The 27039-nt window shown below is 49.1% G+C and overlaps 3 protein-coding genes across 10 annotated transcripts in view; 1 reads left to right on the top strand and 2 right to left on the bottom strand.

The window, feature by feature from the left end:
- Positions 1–6139, bottom strand: part of LOC109444706 (carbonic anhydrase 13) — a 29238-nt gene extending 23099 nt beyond the window's left edge. The window contains exon 1 of one of the 2 annotated variants that reach the window (XM_019726267.3): positions 3719–6139. In XM_019726267.3, coding sequence (XP_019581826.1) covers positions 3719–3758 — 40 coding nt within the window. In that variant the 5' untranslated portion in view covers positions 3759–6139. Of the gene's footprint in view, positions 1–444; positions 3670–3718 lie in introns of those variants that run through there. The other variant, XM_019726268.3, reaches the window with a different exon arrangement.
- A 239-nt stretch (positions 6140–6378) lies between these two features.
- RBIS (ribosomal biogenesis factor) lies at positions 6379–14045 on the top strand. 7 transcript variants are annotated; one of them, XR_012491705.2, is made up of 6 exons: positions 6847–6998; positions 8359–8475; positions 10038–10154; positions 10447–10558; positions 10643–10856; positions 13536–14045. XR_012491705.2 is itself a non-coding variant. In XM_019726276.3 (5 exons), exons 2-4 carry the CDS (start codon positions 8362–8364, stop codon positions 10516–10518), a joined length of 303 nt encoding a protein of 100 aa, XP_019581835.2. In that variant the 5' UTR covers positions 6379–6526; positions 8359–8361; the 3' UTR covers positions 10519–10558; positions 10643–10855. The 7 variants fall into 7 exon arrangements, 6 of the variants coding, with proteins under 6 accessions (XP_019581835.2, XP_019581836.2, XP_074174887.1 ...); XM_019726276.3 differs by lacking the exons at positions 6847–6998; positions 13536–14045 and adding an exon at positions 6379–6526 and having other exon boundaries at positions 10643–10855; XM_019726277.3 differs by lacking the exons at positions 6847–6998; positions 13536–14045 and adding an exon at positions 6533–6823 and having other exon boundaries at positions 10643–10855.
- E2F5 (E2F transcription factor 5) lies at positions 10560–25498 on the bottom strand. Its single transcript, XM_074318781.2, has 8 exons — positions 25188–25498; positions 18869–18978; positions 17849–18010; positions 16581–16627; positions 15608–15672; positions 14260–14527; positions 12291–12338; positions 10560–11295 (listed from the first exon to the last, which is right to left on the bottom strand). Exons 1-8 carry the CDS (start codon positions 25374–25376, stop codon positions 11186–11188), a joined length of 999 nt encoding a protein of 332 aa, XP_074174882.1. The 5' UTR covers positions 25377–25498; the 3' UTR covers positions 10560–11185.
- Between the last annotated feature and the right edge of the window lie 1541 nt (positions 25499–27039).

Raw genomic sequence — 27039 nt, forward strand, 5'->3', positions numbered from 1 at the left:
CCATCGTTAGGAAGACATTCGCGGTCTTTTGGTTGCCAAGAAGGCACCCTGAATTTTCCGTTGCAATGCAAGGCATTCAAACTTCTCCAATGCAGTTGCAAATATTTTCCACGACTGGGTTCCCCTGAGTGATGAGCTTAAAAGCCTGAAAGGGAAGTTGTCCTCAACTCATTAAAAGTGTGTCCTTAGCCTGCCCTTAACTGAGAAGTGCGGCCGCCAGGGAGTCCCGGGCTTTCCAAGGGCGGTGCAGGGCGGGACAGGACGCCTGGGGTCTGGGGGCCCACTGCCCACCCCCCAGGGGCGGCTCTCCGAGTGCACACGAGGCTGCCTCCCGCACGCCGCTCCCGGGCGGCTCGGTGGAGGGGACCAGGTCCCCGGAGTGGGATCGCGCGCGCTCAGCGGACCCCGACCACCCGCCCCAGCCCACCCGCGGGGGGCGCTCACCGTTGTGCTCCGCGTACCCCCAGCTGAGTCGAGACATGGTCCTGGCGGCGGGCGCGGAGGGAGAGGAAGGAGCTCGGGCGGTGGCGGGCGGGCTGGGCGGGACAGCGGCGGCACAGGCGGCGGCACAGGCGGCCCGGAGCCCGCGGGATGCTCGCCGGCCGCCAGGGGGCGCGCACGGGACAGTCCCCGCAGAAGCGCTGCCCGCAGGCCGTCCCGGGAGTAGTGAGTCACCGGCCCGGGCCGGCCCGGCTAGAAGGGCGCCGGGGGCTGGCAGCGGTGGCGATGGTTACAAGCTCCAAACAATGAGGAGCCACAGAAGGAACTGCGCTGCGACTCATTAAGGCTTGGCCAACCCGCGTGCCCACGTTTTCCATTAGGTCCTCCGGGCATCCCAGGGTGGAAGCTGCTCCGAGTACCCAGAGTTAGAAATGGGGAGCTGAGAGCGCACCCCACATTGCACAGAAGGTAGGGCCTGGAGGCCCCTCCCGCGCCGCGTCCCGCTCCTCTGGCACCCTCTGCAGGCTATGGCTCGGGAGTGAGGGCACCCAGGCTGGGGACTGATCCTGGGTCCCCAAGTTATGCCGCCCTGTGCGCCCCGCGGGCAGGAGGGTACTCGGGCCCTTTTCCTGGATGCTCGCCGGGCTTGCTGCTGTGGACTGGCTACGGGGCCGTGACTTTCCTTCCCGGAGGAGGGGGTATGCTGGGCTCCCAGGGAAAACAGAAGGTGTGTGACCCGCTGGGAGTATAATTACTGTCCCGGCTGTGTAAGGCTTTGATTTGGGTCAATCTGAAATCTAGAATTGAACTGCGCAGTGTTACTTATGGACACAATGATGCAAAGAGCTTCTTAATGGGCACGAACCTTCCGTAAAAGGCCCAGGTGTGGCCGTTTCACTGTGGTCTCTCAGCTGCTCTCGCGGTCCACACAGCAGCACATAAGGTGGTAATCGCAAGTCCCGTTGTTTAGGGACCACTAAATAAGGTTCAAATTGAGCTAGTCTTTAGATGTGGCCCAAATACCCCCTGGTGCATGCAGCCCGTACCTTCTGCTTCTGCAGTCCTTAATGAGGCTGGAATCCCGCGGGAGAAATGGTCCCTACAGCACTGACCACAGTGCGCTTTATGCTCCTGCATCTCAAGGAAAGGCCCGGCCTCCCTCATCCACGTTCTCTAGCACGTTTGGGTCCATTTATGCCAATATAAAATAATAGGAGCCAAACTTTTAAGAATAAGGTCTGATCTGTAATCACTTTCATCACAGAAGATAATGTACATACATATTTATATTTAAATACACACATATAATAAAGGACTGTTATCCAAAATATATAAAAAGCTCTTAAAACTCAACAAGAAAACAAACAACCTGATTACAAAATGGCCCAAAGACCTTCACAGACATCTCACCAAGGAGGGTAGAAAGACAGCAAATAAACACATGAAGATACTCTCAGCATCACGTCATCAGGGAAATGCAAACTGAAATGACAGTGAGACCCCACTGCACACCCACTGGAATGGCCCAAATCCAGACACTGACACCACCTAATGCTGGGAGGACGTGGAGCCACAGGAACTCTCACTCACTGCTGGTGGGAATCAAATGGTGCAGCCGCTCTGGAGGGCCGTTTAGTGGTTTCTTACAAACCTAAACATACTTGTACCATATGATCCAGCAGTCACTCTCCTTGGTATTTACCCAAAGGTGTTGAGAACTTACGTCCACACAAAAACCTACATGCATATGTTTATATTTATTATTACTCAGAATTGCCAAATTTTGGCAGCAAGCAAGATGTCCTTCACAAGGTGATGGATAAATAAACTGGGGTCCATCCAGACAGTGGCATGTCATTCCGCACTAGACAGAAATGAGCTATCAAGTCATGAAAAGACACGGAGGAAACTTAGATGCATATGACTAAGCGAGAGAAGCCAATCTGAAAAGTCTGCACACTGTATGCTTCCAACTCTGTGACATCCTGGAAAAGGCAGAACTGTGGAGACAGCGACAGACAGATGGTTGTCAGGGATTGGGGGTCGGGGGGCGACTGAACAGGGGGAGCACAGAGGATGTTTGGGCAGTGAGACGACTCTGTGTGACGCCATAATGGTGGATCCATGTCGTTACACATCTGTCCAAACCCACAGAACGTACGACACCAAGAGTGACCCCAGTGGAAACTGTGGACTCTGGGGGATGATGACGTGTCCGTGTAGTGTCATTATTGTAAGAAATGTACCACTGGTGGGGGGTGATGATAATGGGGAGACAGTGCATGGGTGGGGGCAGGGGTGCTTGGGGATCTCTGTACCCTCCTCTCAGTTTTGTTGTGAACCTAAAGTTACTCTTAAGAAAGTCTTTTTTAAAAAACAAAGTAAACCCACAAAAACTAATAAGATTATGTCAGATACACAACACACCCATGAGCTAGCTTGTAGGGTCCCGTACAAATTTGGGACAGTTTGGCCATCAAAAAGAATAGTAATTGTAATAGAGTATAACCTCCTTCCCTCCAAATATCCATGAGTCGGGAGAGCGCGAGCGCGAGAGCGAGAGCGAGAGATGGAGAGAAAGAGAAAGAGAGAGAGAGAGAGAGCTTCTCTATGAGAGAATGCCAGCTACTGAATACAGATGAAATGATGGAATTTTAAAAGAACCATTTTTTTGCAAGGCCAATGTAATATTTGGTTCAGACAAGGATCAGTAATGGGAGCTAGAACTTCTGGGTGAAAGGTTATTGGGGGGCAGGATATTCACAGTTTAGGATTAAGAGACAAAAGATATGTAAAAACCAAACGCCATGTGCGGCCCCCAAGCTCCTACTTTGGGGAAAAAAGCTGGAATAGATGCTTTGGGATCAGTTGGAGAAATGTGGGCAGACGCAGCATGTAGGTGATCTTAGTGAAGTGATGGTGACATTTGTGGGTGTGGTGGCGTGCTGGGAAGATGAGGAGATGAACGCTGAAGCCATTGGGCAGCAGTACTAAAGGCCGTGATGGACCCTCAGATGTCTCAGTCAGCAACTGGGGCATTGAGTCGAGGGATGTTTCTGTGCTTGTGATGCTATCTTTACATTTTATTTTCTGTACATTTTACTTTTGTTTTTTCAAAAATTGGAGGGACAGAAATCATGCACTTTCTCAAATCAGTGAATCCTTTCACTCGCTAAATAACCCTTTATCACTATTCGTGGGTTTTCTCCTTAACAAGGAATCTCTGTCTCCATGTTCACAACCATCAAGTACAAACAAGTCAAAGATGAGCACTGACCAGAGAACACAGGAATTCTGACCAAAGATACGGAGCTCATGTCCACTTCTCCTGAACGAGTTCAATCCAGCTCGAGCTTCCTTTGTAGCAAAGCATGCTTCATGGGCTCTCCTCTCAATGCCTTAGACAGTGTGCTAAGAGCAGCATCTGTAAGTTATAACTCCAGCCATAAAAATACTAGTTTAGTAACATGTTAAGGAAGAATCGAAGTATGAATTGATACTGTTTTATTAGGGCACATGCACAGACTCTGTCTGAAAGGCACATTTCCCCAAGTCTTCTTAGAAAGTCTAAATGTCAACTCAACCCAAGCGGCTACTTTCACCGAATTTTCACTGGGCAGGAAACTGAGATGAACAAGATTTCCAGTTACCTAGCAAGGCAAGCCACACAAAGGGGACACAGCCCCAGTCTGCAGAGTCCCAAGTCCGAGGTGCTCTCCAGGTGAGCCCCACTTCCTTCATTCATCACGTCCTGTGATTTGTACAGCTGGGACTTACTAACCACAGGAATGTACCATTTGATAACTTGTGGAAAGTGTTGATTTTACAGAGCTGATACCATATGGGGTTGGATTGCTGTACCTTCCCATTCCTAAGGTTACCTTAAGGTGGGGGTTGCATAATGCAAACTGCCCAGACGAGATCGCCCCAGAGATTACACGAAGGCCGAAAGGGGCTGACCGACTTGCTCAATGCCCTGGATTGCAAGCCAGGAGGAGAATTCTCAGACCAAAATTGAAAGGCTAATTCCAGTGAATCACCTCTCAAGTCATGTCTCAGATTACAGCTTTCAGAAACCGGAGCCACACATTTTGTCCCTTATATTGTCAGATAAGAAGACATCACCAAAACCCTACGTTCCACATTTTTGTTCTGTTTACTCTGATCCCATTTTCTAATAATTTATCCAGCTTTTAAGGTGGCAAACATTTGTGAGGACTGAGTTCTCAGCATGTTAGGTTGTACTCGTCATAGTAATTCTTAGCAAAATTTCAGCACAACAGCATTCTTATAAGACAGCACTAAGAAGAGAGTCAAAAACTGGCGACTTTGGTCTGTGTAGACTCTGAACATAACAATTTCAACGGAAAAACAGAATCATTGTTGAGCTTTAGACAGACAGCTTGACTGTTTACTTATGAAGTACACTTGATAATTACAAAGCACAGCAGCCCTTCCTTTTTTTTTTGCTCTAAACACTGTTGAAGTTTGGGGTGTCAAATCCTAACATAGTAAAACACTGCCTCCTCCACCTTTGCCAAGTTTTAAACATGCACCTGCTAAATATTTCACAATTCCTGCAATTTTTAACCATTACTTGCATTTTAACCAAGCCTCATAAAAGATGTGAAAGGACGTCATGTACCCTTTGAATATTTTTATGGCCTTTGTGATATGTATTTGACCGTTCTTAACCTTCAGTGATTTCACACGCAAGCCCTCCTTTGTGACTGTCATTAGTTCAAGTTCAGAATGTCTAGGCATTTGGCCAGGGGATTACTCTGGATAAAACCTGCTTCCTTAAACTGAAAACATCTGTCAAGCACCTATCCCTTTAAGGAGCAGAGCTGCAGGCAGATAAACAAAAAGGGTTCCTTTAGGTATTTATCAGTCGTGCTCAAGATGATACAGCCTTACAGCCATTTTTGATGGACTGGCTACCATCCATTGCCTACTTTTTACACTTGAGGGACTGTCACTCAGCAAATGTTTATTTCACCCCCCCCCCATGCACTGGACACATATGTGACTGAATAAGGGCCCCTGAAGAGTGTGTGGATTCGTTGAGAGACAAGCGAGCACACATGCAAGTCATCTGATGTTTGAATTACAGAAAATACAGACTGAACAGCTAAAGCCCGTGACCCACATCTTGCGGAAATGAGTCATTTTCCCTTCGCTACAAAGGGTTAACCATCTGCATCCTCAACATAAAATGCCGCGGAAACCTCTCAGGACTCCTACGTTTGCTTAAAACCTGGCTTTTCCTCTGAGCTCCACAGACTGAGCAGAGACACCTGTGCAAACCACGTTACAGCAGAGAGCCTCTGGGAAGAGCTGAGTCAGTTTTCTAGGAAACTGCAATGCACGCCCAGACACGCAACCGGGAGGCAAGCACGTTTTCCCTAAGTTTTCTCAGTTCCTTGACACTTGTTGGCCAACGTTCGTCCCTGTCCCTGCGCCCCTGCCACGCGGTCAGAACCTGCTTTGGAAGCAAGGAAAGGAACAACATTTCACCCTGAGAAACACGTTTCAGCTCCTCGCCTGCTGGTCACCGTCGCGAGGTGCGAGGGCACAGCCGGAGCAGCGGCCGAGGGCGACAGCTCGTCTCCCATCTTCCTGGGTGGACGACAAGGCGGCATCTCTAACAACCCCCGCTCCCTGGAGCCCTGCGGACCGCAAGCCCGCGCCAGCCAGGGATGCTGGGGGCGGGACTTCCCTGGTGGGCGGGGAGTCGCTCGGTGGGCGGGGCGTCGCTCGGTGGGCGGGGCGTCGCTGTGATTCGGGGACGGGCTCGGCCAGGAGTGGGTCCTGTGGGCGGGACTACGTTAGGGGGCGGAAACCGACTCGTGGGCGGAACTACGTTTATTACGACGTCCAGTGGGCGGGGTTCGTGTGTCTCCGAGCCGAGCTATTGAATGGGACTCCGTCTTGTGGGCGGGGCTCTGCTCGGTGGGCGGAACCACGACATGGGTGAGGACGTTTAATTGGCTGCCTCCGCGGAACTTCCGGGATCCTGCGCGTGCAAGTGGCGTCACGAGCAGAAGCGGCTGCACGGGTTGTACCTACGTCAGCCTGGGGAGAGGTTAGTGGGACGTTTTGGGGGCTGGGGCCGGGCTGGCGGGCCTCGCGCCGCTGCGTTCCGGGCTCGGGGCTGCCGCTCGCTGCCTCCGGCCGCGCCCGGGACCAGGCTTCGGTCGAGTCTGTTTTCCTCCCAGTGTCCTCTGCCCCACTAGGGCATTGCCTTCTCCACGACCCTTCCTCGGGTCCCCACTCGCACGCTGCCCGCAACAGCTGTCACTCTGCGTCCTGTGTCGGTGCTTATGTCACGTGCGTGTAGCTATCACTCCTTTACCGCAGGTGGTAATTGATTCGTGAATAGGTGTGTGGCTGGGTTGCGATTACTGCTGGGAGAATCAGGTTATTTAATTAAAGCAGGGGTCCCGCATCGGGGCAGAGAAGCGTTGCTGTCTCCGCTAAGTGGTCGCCAGAGGCTAGACATGGAGGGAGGACGTCGTTCCGCCAAGAGCTGCACTGTGAGCAGAGGGAGAAAGGAGGCGTGCAGGTGCCCGCCCAGAGCCGTGGGGGCCGGGCTGGGTGTGGGGAGGGCGCGGGAGGTGGGACGGCGGTGCCCGCAGCGCACCCGGGCAAAGCGCGGTGCCCCCGAGTCGGGAAGCTGGGCAGGTTCATCGCAAAGCACCGTGTGGGCTAAACCGGAACGCAGGCGGCTCGAGACAGGGTGGCGGTCTTTCTGAAAGGACTGGGTAGAAATCGCGTAGTCTCTGCTGACCAGTTGTAGCAGGAAAGCACCCAGAAAGTGCATAATGAAGTGGACACAGCTGTGTTCTAATAAAACTTTATTTACAAGGCAGGCGCCTGGCCTGATTTGGCCCATGGGTGTAGTGTGCCCAACCCAGGGGCTACCCACGTGGACCTAGGGACTGGAGCAGAAACCTGGTCCTGAACTGGGCAGCACTACGTCATGTGTTGTATTGCACTGGTATTTGTACGTGAGATGCCACGTCACGTAACGCGGTCTAGCTCTGGATCTAGTTCTCCTGGCTTTGAATCCTGGCATTCCGTGATTACCAACAGTGTGACAGTGGGCTAATGAATTTATCTTTGCGTCAGTTTTTTTTAAAATCTGTAAAATGGGGAGACAACAGTATCACACCAGTGTTGTTGTGATAGTAAATTAAGCACATAGAATGTTAGCATAGTGCTTGTACATATAGTGAAAGCTCAATAAATCCTAGCTATTGATATTTTAAAAACTTTTTCACATGCATCGTTAAAAACAAATTTGAGATGTGTCTAAGGTGCAATTTACAGGCTTAGTGCATGTTTAGCTACAGGACAAAGTATCTAAAGGTTCACACAGCTGATATGAAAGTGGTGAAGGTAACTTCAGGGAGGGGGGAAAGTAGAAAGTAGGATTAAGGACTGATTTGGAGGAGTTACACACAGGAGAGAATGTGGGGCAAGGAAAAAAGAATGAAAAAGGAAGGAGACAGGAGTCAGTGCTAGTGTGTGACGGAACCGGAATGGCATGTGAACTAGCAGGATGGACGGTGATGGTTCCATTGTCAGCAGAGAGCTAGAAAAACAAGTGTGTTGATAATATTAATGGGTTCACCAGCAGAAGTTAATGTGGCGCTTCTATGGACCAGGTGCTGGTGATGCATTAGAGTTAGAGCCCTACTCTGCACAGCAGAAAACCTAGGCGGGGCCAAAGACATGGGGCAACTGGTCATACACGCAGCCACATTAAAAAGAATCAGAGTTAGAAGTTCTTAGAAATTTCTTAGATTCACTTGGTATCTTTACTCTGAAAACTTGAATTGATGTACAGTTCATAAACCTGGGCAGCTTAACTTTCTTTCTTTCCCAGACCATGGCCTTTTCTTTCTTTCCCAGACCATGGCCAAGAACAAACGGAGAGGGCCCAAGTCCAGGAACGTGTTTCACATAGCCAGCCAAAAACACTTTAAGGTGAAAAGCAAAGCAAAACCAGTCACCACAAACCTTAAGAAGGTGAGTACTATTAGTGAAGCACTCTGACTTTGTATTTTACAGGCAAAGCGCAGTGGTGAAGCTGCTGGAAAACTGAATGCTATTACTTAAAACAGGTCCTTAGCCTTTTCTACAAAGGCAAGAGGATTTTAAACATTGGATTAAAAAAATGGAGAGAAGTAACATCCCTTTCTCGATCCAAATGTACAAAAAGAAAATTAACTGCAAATGTGTGAGGCTCCACATTACGAGTTTTATCGGTTTATCAGAGCACAAAAATCATAAACAACATGGTAGGAGAACCAGTTCTTATCTCTGAAGTCAGATATATTCAAGAACCTCTCAACAGAGCCAGGACGTGGAATGTCAGGCAGCACCCATTTTTCTCCTCAGTAACTTATTTCTCTGAAAATGTGGAATGCAAACAAAAACCTGTGAAATGAAAATACAGTATTTTGTTTCGTAAATGCACAATTTATAAAAGCGTTTATCTTCTTTGTTTTCACTTCAAAATAATTGGGAAATTTCTTCATCAAGGTTAAGTAGGTTCTTTAAGAAAATGTTTGGAAGTTTATGTAGCAGGTGGAGTCAGCTCTCCAGGACTTAGTAATGATCATCATCGTCCATAGACAAACAACGTTTTATTTTTCAGTTTGTGTCGCCTCAGTGATTGAGCAGTTTTATGACTTTGGAAAAGCCGTAAAGGGACTCAAACTAGGTGCTAGATGGGGGTGTGGGGTCAGTATTCCATGGAATTGACACTGAGTGACGAGGCGCTCGGAATGCAGAGCTGGAATGTGCTGGGAGCGGCCTGTTCCAGGCAGAGCCAGTGCGAAGGCCCCTGGGGTCCGGGCAGTGATGGCAGGAGGAGGAAGTGAAGTCCCAGCAGAGAGCACCTGAAGCCATCCCGAGGCCGTAGGATTAGACTTTTGTTGAAGCTACTGAGCAGTGACTCCAGGCATAAGAGAGGTCAGCGAGCTGAGGTTTGAGGTCTTGCACGAAAGAGCAAGTCCTCACGGTGTTGGCAGGTGACAGCGATGAGGAAAGGGCTGTCAGAACGTCCTGGTCGGGAGTGCACGGAGGCTGAGAGATTTGGAGGAGACATGGTTTGGGAGCAGCAGCGAGGAACAGGACCACCACCCCACGGCGTAGATGCAAGAGAGGGAGCTGCCTGGGGGGGGGGGGGGCTGTTCTGAGATTGCCAGGGGCTGCCATCAAGGCAAGAAAGTCAAGGACGGGCGCAGAGAGGTACTGTTAGCGCAACACTAAAGGCATCGGACGCAGGTTGCTCGTCTCACAGGTATGATGGCTCTGTCTCCTAGAAAGACTGGTGCCCACTTCGGCCTCCATACCCGTCAAGTCAGCATATGGGGCGTGGCCACATGATTCTTAAGTTTTAAAAACCAGGACCTCTAGTCTAAAATGTCCGCATAAGACTACAAGAGTTACTGTGAATCATTCCCGCATATTGGTGCGGTGACGTTGTTTTAGTTTTCTAGGTTTAATAAGGTTCAATTAAGGTGGAATGTATTCTATCCTGAATGGCTATGCGATCGTGAATTACTGCTTTGTTTTTTTTCAAGATAAACATTGCGAATGATGACCAAGTTAAGAGAGTGAATAAAGCTTTTATAGATATCCAAAAGGAACTCGCACACTTCTCAAAAGGCCTTTCCCTTGAACCTCTGCAGAAACAGCTGGTGAGTAGAAATCCTTTCTTTCTGTTATGGGTAATGAATTAAACTCCAGCTTTTCAAAGCCTGTGAGTTGAGTGTCATTTTAGTACTTGCCTGTCTGCTGTACGTGGCTGTGCAGTGTGTACAGCAAGTTCAGTCATATTCAGACTCTAAAACACGGAGTCTAAAATCAGAATTTAATGTTCTAGCTGCAAAGGGCTGACTGGAAGTTAAACTGGGTAATAGATCATCTTTGTCCCTGTTCACTATTGTTACTCGAGTTTCACAGACCCGTCTCATACTTTCCTCCCTCCAGATTCCTCAGCCGTGCCAGGAAAACGAAGCCGTTAATGTTGACGAGGCCACAAGGTTAATGGCTCAGTTGTAACACGCTGGTGACGCGTCAAGTCCCACGAAAGACCAATAAAGTAAATGTTTTATACAACTTTATTTTTAAAAATCTTGTTAATGTACAGGCATTGGCACATTTTAAAAACCAACTACATAAACAGGTCTTTCCTAAAATCAAGGAAAGTGGAATGTCAGAAGTCAACCGAATGTGAGCAACTTAAAGTGCGGAAACAGAAGGCACTTCACCAAGTGTTCACTGAGAGTTAACAGATCCTGTCCCCACCCGTCCCTGTGTACGTGGCAGTGAGCGGGTCTGCACTGGAGCAACACACACACATGGGCAGTTTCGTGGCAGTAAAAACGTAAGACAAGCAGGTGAGGCGTCCTTGGCCAACCGTTTTGTTTTTTGGCGACCTTAAGTCTATTTTAACTTTCCTCTCTAAGAGGAAAAATCAGAAGGATTCAGACTTGGAAAAATCCAGAATGCAATTACTTGGGAGTGGGGGTGGGAACTAAATCACTTTTTCCCCTTTGTTTTTATGGTTGAAATTTTGTGAAGTGAAAAAAGAAAGTACTAGGGAAGAACACTTCAGAATCAGTGAACTAAAAAGGTGTTACATTCATTATTTTAAATACTTAGGTTATTAAAAGTCTAAAATGTTACATAGTTAGAGGTAGATAACAGTCCCGGGTCTCCATGGAATCTAATAATTTAGTATCTGGACGTCAAAGAGATCACAAACTCCTTCATTATCATCTAAATTAAAGTTGTAGTCGTCTGCTGGGGTAGGAGAAAGCCGTAAGAGAGGAAACACTGCAAGCAAAACAAAGGTTCAATGTTAGCGATGGTTTCTCCATACGTGTAATGATGCTTAACATAAAACACCCTCCAGTATATCCATCCAGTTAAATTCTTCCTGTGTTACACAAGAACGAAAAAATACATGATAGGAAATGTAATGATCAAATTAATGACTTGTGTTGAGTGTATAATTTGAAAGACTTGTTTAAAAGACAATTTCTGCATTGACTATAGTGATTGCAGGTATTAGCTTGAGAAATAGAGGTTAAAAGTTTTATTGGCTGAACTTCTCACTGAAATACATGATTCAAAAACACAGGTCAAAGTACTTCCTCTGTTCTGCTATACAAGCCACTATGAAAAGAGTAGGAATTAGATGTATGTTGATAAATTTGTTGCTGGTCTCTGCTACTTCAGCAACCCAAGTGGTGACCGTACGGTTTGCTAACTGAACATCTGCCACTAGGTCCCGGCCATATCAGAAGCCAGGACTCTGAGCCCCAGAACTCACAGAAAGGTGAAGCTGGGGGAGATACTGTCAGAGCAGTCACAGTATTGCAGCTGCATTTCAGGTGCGATGATGACACAGCTAATGTTAGGGAGAGTTAAGTGACTTCACTCTGGCAACTGGAAAGTGGCCGTGGGGGTAATTTACAGAGCTGGGTTTTCAGATGACCTGTTGTTGACTTAGATTATTTTACTCTTCTTGGCCCAGTTCTTCAAGAGTGAAAAGGGCTAGTGTGCTAACAGCTTAGAAGTTTATTCTTCTGTGCAGGGTAAGTGCCCCCGTATGGGTTCTTCTCCCCCGAAATGCAGGTAAAGTAAAATGCTGCAGGAGGCCTATGATTTACTACAGTTACTAAAGGAGATTTTTTTTTAAGAACTGTTATAGTACATTAAGCAGTTAAAAAGTATAGGTTCTTCAGTGTGTTCTGTGCCACTTACAATTCTAGAAAAGCACTGCTGATGTACAGTGAAGGCAGTTAGTCAAATTTTAAACTACTCACCATCAGAAGACATTAACTCATCAATGATATCTCCACTAATAGATGCCGCTGGACACAGAAACGTGAGAAGGTTTTGTTACATTTCTGTTCATAGATTTTAACAGTAAAAGGCACTTCTATTTAAACACAGTTATATGTAAACATTAGCTTGGTTAACACAGTTATATGTAAACATTAGCTTGGTTAACAGTACACAGTTAAAGCCCTAGGATTTGTGGCCAGGTCGTTTTCACCAGCACCTGCTCTGTGCTTGGCGTTACTTTTCAGCTTCCAAAGGCAACATGCAGACCAACGCACACATCCTCCCAAAACTCCGCCCTTGGTTTTATGGTCAGTGGGACAGTTCTCTTAGTCCACCAACCTTAAACTTCAGCCCTTGGTTTTAGCATCAGTGGGACCACAGTTCTCCTCTGCCAACCTTACACTTCCACCCGCCGTCCAGTCCTGGGAACTTCACCTCTGCGTCTCACACGTCAGGTGTTACTCAGGGTGCTGCCCCAGTATTTCTCACAGGTGTTCTTTGTTTCTCCTTCCAACCCCCTTTTCCTCACCCATCTTAGCCTTAATGTTCTCTCCGAAGCGCGTAACTGCAGACACCTAGCCGCCAGCCTCCGCGGCCTTGCCACCTGCTCCCCGGGCACCTTTCCCGTCGTGCAGCGCGTGTCACTGCCCGGCCACAAGCCCTCACTGGTGTCAGCTAAGCCCCAACTAGCCCGACATCCACTGCTCTCTCTAATGTGGCTCCAAATTCCTTCCCTTACTATTTCCAAATACAAAACCATATACAGAAACCTTTTTAGTGCTTAGAGGGGCCGATGTACTGAGTTAGACCACAGAGAGCTCTGCGCTGCACGCACCCCCTACATCAGCCTGGGCTGCTCGCTCGCTGCGTGTCCGCAGGGCCCCTGGGATGGAGTGCGTCCAGGGGCGCAGAGGCGGAAGGACAGGGGCGCAGGAGGTGCACGAGCCTCCGTGCACAGCTAGGCCTTGACAGTCTGTCTCCGCTGGTGTCAGCTCTCCGACATCCCGAATGGCAATGGGAAGCTGCACCACGACAGACATCTGCAGCGTGACTGTCACCACTGACCAGCCACCGCACAAGCCCTGCTATGGCACCAGGGAGGGGTCGCCAGGGACCCAGCGTGTGACCAGTGGGAAAGACGGGACAAGGACGCTTATACATCCAGGAGGCGGCCCTGACCCCGACGTCCGGTTTTCAGAGTTTGAGCTATTTTCATTCCACAGGGAAACTGAGATGGCCGCGCTCCCTAAACTGGAGCTGAGACTTGTCAACTCTATAAAACTCAGCTTTCCAAGTCAAAAGCAGAGCAACGAAGACTGAAGGAAGGGGAGGCAGGCGTCACCGGGTGACTGTCTAAAGGCTTAGCACACATCTCCGTGATCCGCCCTGCAGCTACGAAGAGGTAACCTTACGAAGTACACCTGGATAAAAAGCTGACGTGCAAATAGTGAATGTGGGGGGTGGGGGCAAAGGAACACACGTGGCTCGCTTCTGAAAATGGAACCTCAGGGAAAACGGTGCATCGGCCCCATTAAATCCTGTCCCCTTGCTCCACTCACGGTTCCACACATGGTCTTAACCACACGTTCTGCCGCCCCCGGTATGTTTCTGAATATACAGTCAGATTATGTGTGCCTGAAAACTACATACCTTAAGAAATCTGCAGCAATAAACATACTTAGATATATAATTACAATCACATAATATGCAACAATAAAGAATGTAAGAAGACAGATCTGTTTTTAACTTTTCCTTATCAAACCTATCCCAGGGCCGGGCACACAGAGACACTAAATGAACAAGTGTTCATTAAACTCAGCTTACTGTTTTGCCTCTGGTGTCAGATAACAGTCCCAGCACAACCACACATTCAGAACAGCTCCCCAGCTTGTTTACCACGGCTGCCACACTTCCCCCCTCGACTCTAAACCCAGGCTCGGGACCCACCTGCAGGTAAGTCTGTGGCTGCTGTCTGCTGCAGACTCTGGCTTCTTTCCGAGGCGTGCTGCTCAGGCAGACTCTGAGTGGCCGCGCTGGCCTTCTGTGGACTCAAGGGCGTGGAGGGCTGAGAGGAAGGCTGTGTGAGGTCGTCGGGTGGGGGCACAGGAAAAACCACAGGCTTGGACGAACTGGACTCTTTATTTATAAGCAGCACGTGGATGGGTCCCGAATGACTCTTTAGATTGATCTGGTATTTCTTTTGTCCATTCTGACCCTTTGAAGTTATTGGGTATAATAAGCAAATGAATAGACTAATATTAAAAATAAGGCAGAGCTACCAGAGACTAACTAAATCCACAGAAAATAAAGGCATTATGGCAAAACACAAGAGTAGAGACAAAGAGCAGTGTGGGATATTCAGGGCTCTAGCCACTTGCCCCTAAAAGTAAGCTCTTTTCAAATACTGATCGTGAAAAACTCAGTTGTAGAACCCTGGCAGCCGTCCATGTTTAATGCAACCAGACGTGTGGGCACGTCCGTCACGCTGTCTCCATCTGTGTGGACCCGACCCAGGCATGGGTGTGGTCATCTCAACATGCCATCTTAAATGGCAACTATTTCACAAGTCAAAACTCCTCTACCCCATTCAGGAGGCACAAAGACAACTCATTTCTCCTACAGAGATTCCAGGGTCAAGTCCCTGCATTTCAGAAAGTTATTTGTACCCTAAGGCGTCAGAAGCCCATCATGCAATGCATAAGTACAAACTTCTACAGCAGCTGGGGGCAGGAGGTGGATGATAACAGCAATCTTTTCCTACCCCCCCTTTTTGGTTGGTATAGCTTTCAAATCAGTTTTAGGAACTCTGAATCCAACAACTACACTCATGAAACTTACACACGCACACGGCAGAGTCAAAAAGCCAGAATGTTTTTAAAAAGACCTAATTTAAAGCAAGACATTGTTGATAATTTAAATTGAGCTTTTTCCTCAGTCAGGACTGTCCTATCAGTTATACAGTCGAATTGATTTTTTAAGATTATGGACTATTATCATTGACTATATCGACCATTTTGACAACTACCCAAAATGAAAAGGAGCTAAATATTCCAAAAAAAGCCACTGTAGATTTCATATCCTCTAGCTCAAATTAAATCAAATAAAAAAAAGTAAAATATTCAATAATTCAGTTACAGCTGCAATTTTACCAAAGTACTGAATACACAATTTCAGTAATACTCTTCTCAAATGGACTCCTTGAAAGTGTTTACACACAATTAGCTCATTTCAGCTAAAGAAAATACATCTGTCCCTCTTGGACAGCAGACCCATTTTAACAGGTCACCACACATACCATTTCCGGAATAGGTACCTCCAGCTGTGTTCCCGAAGGTGCTTGAATGGCCAAAAGTGTATCACCTGGTCAAAATAATTAAGAAAGAAAGATTTTTAAATTTGAGAAAACACTACCAATCCTAGAACACAGTGGGCTCTGGAATCAGATGCTTGGGTTTGAACGCCAGGCTTGGTGATTGTGGCCTGTGGGTCTTACTTCTGTAAAATGGGGCACTATAACTAACTGCGTAGGTTTGTTCTGGAGATAAATAAAGTAAAAGATGTATTAGTAGATCTTAGAACAGGGTAAATACCCAGTGTTAGACTTGTTATTCTTATTAACACATTTAGCTCAAGTTAATTTTGCTTTCACTCAGTTTCATGTAATGTCTGAGATTCTCGAAACCGTTTAGCTTTAATTCAAAGAATACTGTTTACTTGACATATTTAAGCTACTTAAATGACTGGCGACACTAGAGGTCAGGTATGACGCATTGAAATCTTGAGCTGAAGTGAGCTATTGTAGCTTACTTGGGAAGCCATTTCCACAGCACTCTCTGCTGAAGGTGAACACTTCCCAAACCTTTTCGGAGAAGTAGGGCCCCAGGCACGCATGTCACCAACAGCCTCAGGGGATGAGTCAGAGTCCACTTGGCGAGGTGCCTGGTTGACTTTTCTGTATGTGCACCACACACCTTTTACTAGGTCACACAGAATTAAATATAAATGCGTACGCACAATTTCATGTTGTGCTACACATAATTACGGGAATGCAGCCCCACTCTTTTAATTATTAACACGTTATATTGTTATCTCAAGGGGGGAACATGGAGCAGGGGACAGAACGGGGTTCTGCACGGCAGATGGAGACGAACTGTCCACATTCCTGAGAATAATGATGCAGGGCGAGTGCAGGGGGCTTCTGGGTCACTCTGTGCCCAACGCACTGATCAGAGGAGGGACGCAAGAAAAAATGTGCTCGCGGTACTCACCATGAAAGCAATTGCAGATGTCCTCATGAGTCACATAGGAAAACGTACTGTCGTAAGAGTTAAAGAACGTGTATCAAGGCATTTCCAATGAGCTATTACATCTGAGGCCAAATAAGCAGTGACCAAATGCTTGGGGGAGGGGGGAGCGACTGTCACACATGGTTAGATAAAAAAGAAGTCTAGTCTGAAAAGGTCAAGACAATCAAATAAGGTCCCTCAGAGGGTCCATCCTGTGCTCTAAGAAGCCACTCTGATTTTTGTGATATCTGAGGTCCCTTGGGAGACAGATGTAAACACGTTTGTCAAGGAGACGGACTTTGAGGGGAAGGATCCTGATGGGGAAAAGGGTGCTACAGCATGTGAGCCTCCCCCACCCTGAGGACCATCCTGGCCATGTTTGGGGAACCGGGAGGGGCCGACTCTGGAGAGCCGCGCAGCAAGGCCCAAGGCCAGTTGGTTCACTGGTTTGACTCTTGGGGCTCCACAGGGCAGTCTGGAAACCCCGGGTCCCAACATTAGGGAGCTCTGATCCACGGCGAGGAAAGAACGATGAGACCGTGGCCTTGTGCACCAAAGACAACATGAACACTAGATCGTAGCCACTAATCAAAGCCCATGAGGGTGCAAGATAAGGTGCAGTTTACAAGTTCCCCAGGAGTACAGGTAAGTTCACAAATCGAGAGCATCACCAGAATCTAAGGAAACAGTGACTAAGAAACACGGAGTAGCTCACTTCTGTTTTTCCTCCCCCATATGATATGGTAGGTACCCCACCTGGGAACCCCACCTTCCAGTAAGTACCATCTTCGGGTTGCTATCAGGCAGAAAAGTGTCCAGGACTGATGACAGGCCTGTGATATTTCATTTTGAAACCAAAGTTCAAAACGTGGCGAGTTGCTGGAGTTTTATGACGTCAGAACACGGAACGCAGTGACGTGAGTGCACTCACGCACTGCATAGTGACCTGGAGTGGCCGCAGGGCCCTGAGCACGTGGGCTGGCACGTTACCGCCCATCAGGATGGGCTGGAAGTAGATGGACCTGCTTTTCTCAATGCACCACCTAACTTAAAAAGGGAACATTTGTAAATATTCGTAGAAATGATTAGGAACGTATTATAAAATTAAAACGTTATATCCACTTGCAAAACTGAAATCTCTAAAAGCAGCAGAATCAGGTGCCCGGCCTGCAGCCTGCAGGAACGTGCCACGTAGACACACACCCTGCAGCTACCCGCCTGGGGCCGGCACCGCTTGTGTCAAAGGATACCTATTGCTGACGGAGGCGTCCATCACATTCCGGACGCTCTGCTGTAGCCACAGCTTGTGCTGGTCAAGCTCTCTTTCCTTCCGTTCCAGATCTTCAATTTCAGCTTTGAGGCATCTCAGTCTATCTATGACCTCTTTAGTGTTACAACCAGCACCTACACCTCTTCAAACAGACGAGAATTAGTGCCCCGGGGTCAGACCCAGCTTCATGTCACCTGATCTTCACAGTAACAGAAACCTTTACACGCTTCTAAAAACCAAGGATTCAAATGCTTAGAAAATTCCCACACCATACCTCTGAACAGGCCCGCTGACAAAACTTCTTGGCAAGAACAGTCAAATTACAAAAATTCTCGGTATGTTTTAAGAGTGTTTTTTGTCACCTGGAAGGTCGGGCTGGTGACTGAGGGACCAAAACGAGGTCACAGCCAAAGAGTCACACCTGGGAGTCTCACAGGCAGACCGAGATGCAGGTAAAATAAATTATAACCTTTCAATATTTTGGTGGGATTTTGGCGACAAAAAGAGAAAAAACTCAGGCCAAAGGGGACAAATGCAAAGAATAGACAGTATCTGTCACATTCAAACACACAGCCATACAACAGTTACCAAACGACAGCATGCATTTCAATCAACTATGATGTGGGAAGTACATTAAGACGTAGTTCCTGTTCTCAAGTTTATATTAGTTAATCGGCAGATAAACAGAGAGGGGTTACAGAGGGGTTAATAATACAAAGCAGGGTGCAGGGTGTGCCACATGAGTGGCTTGAGGGAGAACATAAGTTTTGCATTTTAAGAGTGTCAATTAAATGGCAGAGAGAGCAAACTACTGAAGGCAGCAGTGACATCTAGGGACCTACACAGAAGCCCAGAGGCAGGTCCAGGGAAAAGTGACTCCAGTGGGGGCTGAAACAGAGGACTTGGGAGAGATATGAATACAAAGCAGAAAGGTCAGAATTCACAGAGCACTGGGGAGAAAAATAAAGGATTCAGAAGAGAGTCCTGGTTTGTAACTTACTTCCATTGGATACTGTTTTTTGACTTTTTTTCAATCAAGTCAATTCCTTCCAAGACATTGGTGATATCATAAATTCTTCTCTTTTGCCGCACAGCCAAAGTGTCTGCAGCCTGTTTTAAACAAGGGTGGGGTGGGGGAGAACAAAGAACAGTGGACTAGATTACAATTCATATGTGAAAGCCAAAAAGGGCTGGTGATGAAGTTCACAGCATGAGAACCCACCCCAAATCTGGCCCAGTCAGCTGCCGGGGAACAATAGCTGGGTACATTCAAAGCAGCTCTCAAACCCTGCGAATACCAAAGAAATTATTCCAGCTAAACGCCAGCAGATGTTGGGACGCAAAAAAAATGAAGAGGTCACGACACATAGCAGCTCCCCCGCACACCCCCCCCCCCCACACACACACACACTAAGAATACTTCATGTCACCTTCTGGACTAACCCTGGCGGGGGCCGTGAATCACTTGCCCATGTCACTTCCCATCTAATGTCTCCGTTTATTAAGTCTTGTCTAAAGACCACGCCTTAATTCTCTTCTGAAACGTTGAAAAATTATATCTCAGCGATTTCTGAATAATTAAGTCAAGACAGCTGGGGAGAAATTCTGAATTATACACCCAGTGTCCCACGTTGAAATACACTACCTGCACTTTTTAAACTCGCAATGAACACGACGAATGGATCGCGCCGCCCCCACCCACGGCATCAAATCCACAGGAACGCCAGCGAGGAGGGGGTGCTGGCCAATGGCCTGCAGGAGCGCGGTCGCCTCACTCACATGAGGTAAGATCCACAAAGACACTTCAAGTCACCGTCTGAGTGAATGCAGGAATGCTGCACAGTCCCTCTAACTGGTTCCCGCTCCCGTGTCTGACATTTGTTCCCCACTAGAACAAACAGAGCCTCAGCAAACAGGGCACCCGAAGGCTCTCCTTCAGAGGGGATGAGACCACAGAAGCCACATCGTATGATTCCGGGCCACCACGAGAAAGCACCTTTACGTCCTCACCGACTAGCTGCCGAGATTACTTAACAGCATTGAGCTTCGCATCAGTGGTGACCAGCCATCCCCGGGCATCACTACCTCATTGATTCTGGACTCGCCTGCCACGGGGGCAAGTGCGACCAACAGCTACTGCTCACCTCACTGCACTGGGCAGGCACCTGAAGTGAAATGTCGGTTCCAGCATCCAAAAATACCGGGTGACTACTGGGCAGTCACTTGATTGTTAGGAAGGGGACCTGTGCCTCAGAGGCGGACCGGAGAGTAAGTGGCATGTGGCAGAGAGAAGGAAGACACGGAAAGTGAGGCCACGTCTGAGAGAAGGGACAACGGCTAAAGAGATGGCTGGAGGCGGGCAGGGGGTGACCTGGCCACGCCGAGGGCCGGACACGGGCAAGGCCAGCAGAGTGCCGGTGGTGCAGACGCGGTCGCAGACAGGCAGGGGAGGGCCAAGGCATCTCCTTCTGCTTTTTATTTTCTCCTCAGTGGGCGTGGGGGGCAGTGAAGGGACAGGGGGTGTACTTGGCGGAGAGGAGAGGAGGACTGTGAGGGTCTCCTCCAGGACAGCGGGAGGAAGCACTGGACCCCAGGCCGGTCCTTTGCAGGGGCAGGCAGCGCACAGAGGGCACGTCCTCACCGCACGCTGCCACAGCGGCTGGTGAATAAAACACACATGCAGACGCATCAAGTTTACGGGAAAAGGTTCTATTTGCTGTTAGAGGACCTGCCCTATACAGCCATAAAGGAAACCTCTAACGGTACCACACCAGCTCAGCTGTTCAGGAAAACTAAAGCACAGCTCGCCCCAGAACACATCTTCCTCTTCTAGCAACACGTCACCATTGATGAGCAACGTGATGAGTACAGGGAACAAAGTGAAGGTGGGCATGACAAACCAGGAGCGCCGATAGGGCGCATACCCGGGCTGCCGCGGGCGGGCTTTCCTGACTGTCCTGGCCCCCACCCGGCACTTGAACAAGTGCGTGTGAGCTCCGGGAGGAAGCGGCGGCCGTGAGCTTTGTTTGGTTAGGATTAGTTGCAGCCCTTTGCTCACGGATGGTCTTTGATGGGCCATGAGGCTGCACAGAACGTGGGAACACCACCTCCCAGGTTTTCCACATGCACAGCGGCTCCCTGCCTCTCTACCAGGACCCCCTGCTCTTAGGGTTTGAACTGCTGGGCTTCAGAAACCAACTCGCCTGCATCCCAAACCAGTGTGCAAGAGCACCACACATTGATCCATAAGTTACAAACACACACACACATACAGTGACGGGTCCTGAGATTAAGATAGAAGGACCCCAAGTGACATAGGAAGATTGCCTGTGAAATAGTGGGAACTAAAAAGAGCAGCATGAACCCACTTTCCACTGTGCCCCTGACATGCTCTGTCTATCTGTCTCATGGGAAGGTTTACACTAATTTTAGCTCATTTCAAACACTGTTAAAGATAATTAAAATGTAGAATGCTTGATGTCAACCCACAGCTCAGAACCTTTCATTAGGCAGTAACGGGGCAGCTAACTGTGTTGTAGGGTCTCCCACAAACGTCACCTAATTGAACGCTCCCTGCCGCTTTGGAAAGTCAGTGTCCTTCTTCCGGTTTCATAGGAAACAGATTCAGAAAGCTAATGAAGAATGAGGTGTAATTTGGGATTAATTACATAGTCATGAAATAAATTTGTGGCAAAACATTTTCAAATGTGTTTCTGTTAACTTCAAAAGTTTAAACAAATGGGTCAAAAGTTCCCAAGGATATACTGCACTGCAAAAGCTATTCAAGTACTAGTGGTCCAAAGGTGGTTTCATCGAGAGCGTATAAAATGATCTGAAAAGCAGATTTTCATTTCCATTTATTTACTGATTAAAAAACAATAAACAGTAACCAAAACATTATATATACAGGGTCCAACAATTAAGTTTGCAAACTCATCCTAGCGAAAGTGCTACAGACCTCATTGCTGAATATCACTACGGTCACCTTCAAAAGGTACTCCCCTTGGGGAGCTATGCACCAATGCCAGTGCCTGGTCCACCCTTCAAAGCAATTTTGGAACTCTTTTTCTGGAATGGCCAACAGAACTGTCATTGTATTACCCTTGATGTCCTGAATGTCATCAAAATGTCTTCCTTCCAATATTTCCTTTCTCTTCGGGTAAAAAAATAAGTCGTTGGGGGCCAGATCAGGTGAGTAGGGAGAGTGTTCCAATGTAGTTATTTGTTTACTGGCTAAAAACTCCCTCACAGACAGTGCCGTGTGAGCTGGTGCGTTGCCGTGATGCAAGAGCCATGAATTGTTGGCAAAAAGTTCAGGTTGTTTTCATCTAACTTTTTCATGCATCCTTTCCAGCACTTCCAAATAGTAAATTTGGTTAACTGTCCAGTTGGTACAAATGCATAATGAATAATCCCTCTGATATCAAAAAAGGTTAGCAACATGGTTGCAATGAGTTCGCAAACTTAATTGTCAGACATCGTATGTCTAAGGCTTTGGGACTGTGGCTGACAAGCTGTATGTAGAACAAGGTTTAAAAAATGAAAGCCCTACAGGGCAGAGATAAAGTGTACTAAGAGGTTCAAACAAGAGAGATTACCTAAGGTGGGGGCCAAGGGGAAACAGTGCTTGCATTGGGGCTGGAGAGGACATTGAAGCAGCAAGGAAATTAAAAACCAAGGAATAAATAACTTACTTCAAGGATACAAAGGAAGCAGCATGTAAGTGCTTTAATTCCCACTCAGCATTCTGCCCCAAAGTTCTCTACCCTAAAAACACCTCCACGCTTTCACTGCCCCAAACTATACTCAGTATGTCTGCAATGCACAGGCTTTCTATTTGTTCTAGTTTTGATTTTTTGATTTTTAATAAACTCTGCATAAGCTTTTAAAATGGAACTTCACTTTTATTGTCTTACTCAAGAAATGCATCACTACGATACAGCCATTATGTTCGTATATAATACGAATATGTAGCATTTATATATAATATATAGAATAAATAGCATTTATGTGGTCTTGGATATTTTATGGATTTCCAAGACATTTGGATGTGAAGGCTGATATAATTTTTTATATTCATGATATTCACAAAAGTGATGTTCCATTAACTGCTTCTTAAAATATATCAAGTGTATAACTCAAAAGTATCAATAACTTATGCTGAAATAACCTCCCCCCCCCAAGTAGGAATATAAGAAACAATATGATTTGATAATTTCACATTAGAGGAAATTGTAATTGTCAGGGTTAGTCCATCCTCAACATGTAATGGCAAGTGTCAGAACAACCTTTTACTATGCTACACCAGAAGAAACATCATTGGAAAGATTTCAATGTAAGACTTTTACATAAGATTTTATATGTATATATGCAAATACATGAAAAGTATATGTAAATAAGAAAACATTGTTTTCCACATATACGTGAAAAAGAATGATAAACTATCCTCTAGGAGTAAAACATCATTAATATAATGACATAATATTATCGCAGACACCTCTGCACTTTTAGGAAAGTTCCAGGATGAATGAGTCAATGCTGAGAGGAAATAGGAAACCGACTTCCTGCCCACGGCCCGTGACTTCCCACAGATGACACAGGAAGCCAAAGGACGTAAGGGCACAGGGCGCGGTACTCCAGGCAGGTGAGGGTGAAGCCCTCCGAGCCAGCCCTCAGGGTTCAGTTCTATCTGGAAAACCCCAAACTTTCCTGATTGCTTTTACTGAAGTCACAGGCGAAGGTCGGATTTCTAGGTTTTGAATCATGGTTTGCAAGCTGTGTGTGGAACACCCTTTCTCTGATGACCTCATGACTTCCTGGCATTCCTTAAACAGAATCCATTTTGGCTCAAGACGGTTTAAATACTATCTGTATGTGCTATACAGCAGCTTAGGGAGGGAGGAAGGGGCTGTGGGGAGAAGCAGAGAACAAGGAATTTCCAAAGGTGGGGGAAATACCAGGGATAACACTTTGAAAAGTAGATCATAGACTCCACTTCCCTGAATGCAAAACAGGCGGCTCATGCCTCATTTGTATCAAGCAGGACAATTCAGGCAACTCAGCATCACTTACTCCGCACCTCCTACGTCCAGGACTAGGAGGGGGCCTTCAAGGCCCCCAGCCCTGGGCGGGTCCGAGGCCCTGCGCTCAGGGGGGTGCAGGATGCTTCGGGCTCTGCAGACCCAGCCCAGGTGGCTGCAGCCAGTCTGCAGCCAGGCAGGGTCCTGCGACCACCCCCAGCGGAGGCCCAGGTTCAGGGGCACGGCCCGTCCGGGGGGCGTGTGCAGTGATTACGCCCTCCTCCGCACTTTTGTTCTTTGGCTGGTTTTTAAAGCTTGGGTTCTTACAGAAACTTGGTGCGCCGCTTGACTTTATTCAAGTGACCGACCACCCTGGGTTCCTGGGCGCTGTGCATCTTTCCGACTCCTGCCTGAAACCGCCAAGTCACTTTGTGGACGTAACAGCAGCCCCTGCACTGGAGCCAAAGGCGAAGCGCGCGCGCAGGGAGCCTGGGGAGCCACGGAGCTGGACAGCTTGCGGGCGCGCCCACGGCCTCGCGTGAACGGGACAAAACGCGCTCTTTGCGTGGGACGGCAGACCTGCATCAGGTTCCAAATGCAGCCCCACCGAATAGCCCCTCGCGACCACCGGAACGACAAGTGGGCGAGGAAGGGGTTTTGCTGCTACTCGCGCTTTAGCGCGGAGGGGCTGCCGAGCCCAGGCGTCCCCGTGCTTCCTGCGAAGCAGGCGGATCTGCCGCTGCTGTTTAGTCTTTCGGCAGCGGGACACGCCGTTCCCCGGCGCAGGCCCCGGGCCCCGCCAGCCCCGACCCGAGGGCCCGCGGCGCGCGGCCTTTGTGGAGCGCGGCGCCCGCCGGCCCAGCGGTCACGCGGCGGGGCGGCGCCCGGCCCCGCGTCCTCCTGGCGCCGGGCCCCGCGTCCTCCCCGCCCGGCCCCGCGTCCTCCCGGCGCCGGGCCCCGCGTCCTCCCCGCCCGGCCCCGCGTCCTCCCCGCCCGGCCCCGCGCCCGGCCCCGCGTCCTCCCGGCGCCCGGCCCCGCGTCCTCCCCGCCCGGCCCCGCGTCCTCCCCGCCCGGCCCCGCGCCCGGCCCCGCGTCCTCCCGGCGCCCGGCCCCGCGTCCTCCCCGCCCGGCCCCGCGTCCTCCCCGCCCGGCCCCGCGTCCTCCCGGCGCCGGGCCCCGCGTCCTCCCCGCGCCCGGCCCCGCGTCCTCCCCGCGCCCGGCCCCGCGTCCTCCCCGCCCGGCCCCGCGTCCTCCCCGCCCGGCCCCGCGTCCTCCCCGCGCCCGGCCGCCCGCGCTCACCGCCTTGAGGTCCAGCACGCCGTCCTTGGCCTCCTGCAGCAGCGACACGAACTTGCTGGTGAGCAGCCCCAGGCTCTTCTCGTGCCGGCTGCTGCCGCCCGCCGGGCCCCCGAGCTGCGCCGGCCGCGGGCCCTGAGCCTGGCCCGGCGGCGCCGGCTGCCCCGAGCTCGCGGACTCGGCCGCCGCCATCGCCCCGAGTCCGGCCCGCAGCCGACCGACGCCGCGGCTTGGCCGAGCCCGAGCGCCGACGAGCCCGCGGCGGGACGCGGGACACGGCGACGCCGGCGGGGACCGGAGTTTAAATGGCAGGAAGTGACGCCGCGGCCGCCGTTGCCGGGAGACGCGTTTCCCGCGGGAGGGGCGCCGCCTGCGGCCCCGGCGGCCCCGGCGGCCCCGCGGCCTCCCCGGCTGGCTCCCTGCTCGGTCCCCTTGGCCTGTGTGCCCACCATGGTGCCAGTGTCTTCATGGCTGGTTTCTGCAGGCTTTGAAATCAGGGGTGTGGGCTGCCCAACTTCCTTTTTCTTTTTCAATATTGTTTTGGCTGCTTTAGGTCCCTGGAGTTTCTTTATGAATTGTAGGATCACCTGGTCAACTTCCACAGACCAGCTGGCTGGGATTTTTATAGGGGCTGCATTTAATAGATGAATTCGGGGACAATGACCATCTTAACAATAGTGTCTTTCAATCCATGGATATTAGGTCTTTTTGCTTTCTTTCTATGTCTTGTAGTTGTCAGAGTGTAAGATCCGCACTGCTTTTGTTAACTTTAACCCAAGAATTTTACTTTTTGATGCTGCTGCCGTGGATTGTTTTTAAAGCCGTAGGTGTAATTCACATGTAAGAGATGCACATTTAACTTACATGAGTTGATGAGGGGGCCTGAGTACACTCCCAGGAGGTCACCATCAAGGCCATAAGCATTCCCATCACCTCGTTTCCTCCCGGCCCCATTGCGTCCCTGCCCCTAGTCCTGATTTCAGTAATCTGAGCTTTCATGGTGGGTCCAGCTCAAGGTTGAATTTCATCTCTGCTGCTCAGCTGGTGGGGATGAGAGGCTGTGGCCTGCCCACCCCGAGGAGGCTGGAGGCGGAGGGGAATGGAGGAGAGGGAACGGACTTATCTTCCCGGCCACAGCCATTCATCCTGGGCTTCCCATCCGCTGACCTGGAGGCAAGGGGGACCCGGCCATGGCTTAGTGCCACAGGCTGTTGCTACTGAGACTGAGTGCACTTGGAACAAATGAAGAAACACTGAGTAAATGTTTCATTTGCTCAATGTTCTCGGGCCGAATCTCAGAGACTTGACTGGGTGTTCTGAAATCCTTTTTGCCGGTTGTGGTGGCTTTGGCAGGAGACAGGTCCACAGTTCTTGTGCTGCCTGCCATTCCAGAAGTGGGGCCACCTCTGACGTTCTAACTATACTATTGGGGTGTTTTCCTAGTGGCTGTTCTAGGGACTATAATGTGCACTTTGTCAGTCTCCCTTAGCTTAGTGTTAACTTAATTTGGTAACATAAGCTACTAGGCTATAGCTGTTACTTCCTTCCCCCAACTTTCTACTTTTGTCACACATTACATCCATCTATATACACTGTGAATTCAAGTGTTATCATTGCTTTGTCTCTTACAATAGAAGACACATATATTCCTAGTCTCATATAAAAACGTACCATCTGTTTCCAGTGAATTTGAGTGATTGGTGTCATTTCCTTTCAGCCTCTAGGACTGTCTCTGAACCTTTTTCAGATAGCTGGCTAGCAGTAAGCTTTCTGTCTTTGTCTGGGAATGCCTTTACTTTGAAGGGTAGTTTTGCTGGATATAGAATCCTTGAGTGACAGCTCCTTTTCTTCCCAG

This window comes from Rhinolophus sinicus, chromosome 7 (genome assembly GCF_057876585.1).
Source record: "Rhinolophus sinicus isolate RSI-liver-muscle chromosome 7, RSI-T2T, whole genome shotgun sequence".
Taxonomy (NCBI): domain Eukaryota; kingdom Metazoa; phylum Chordata; class Mammalia; order Chiroptera; family Rhinolophidae; genus Rhinolophus; species Rhinolophus sinicus.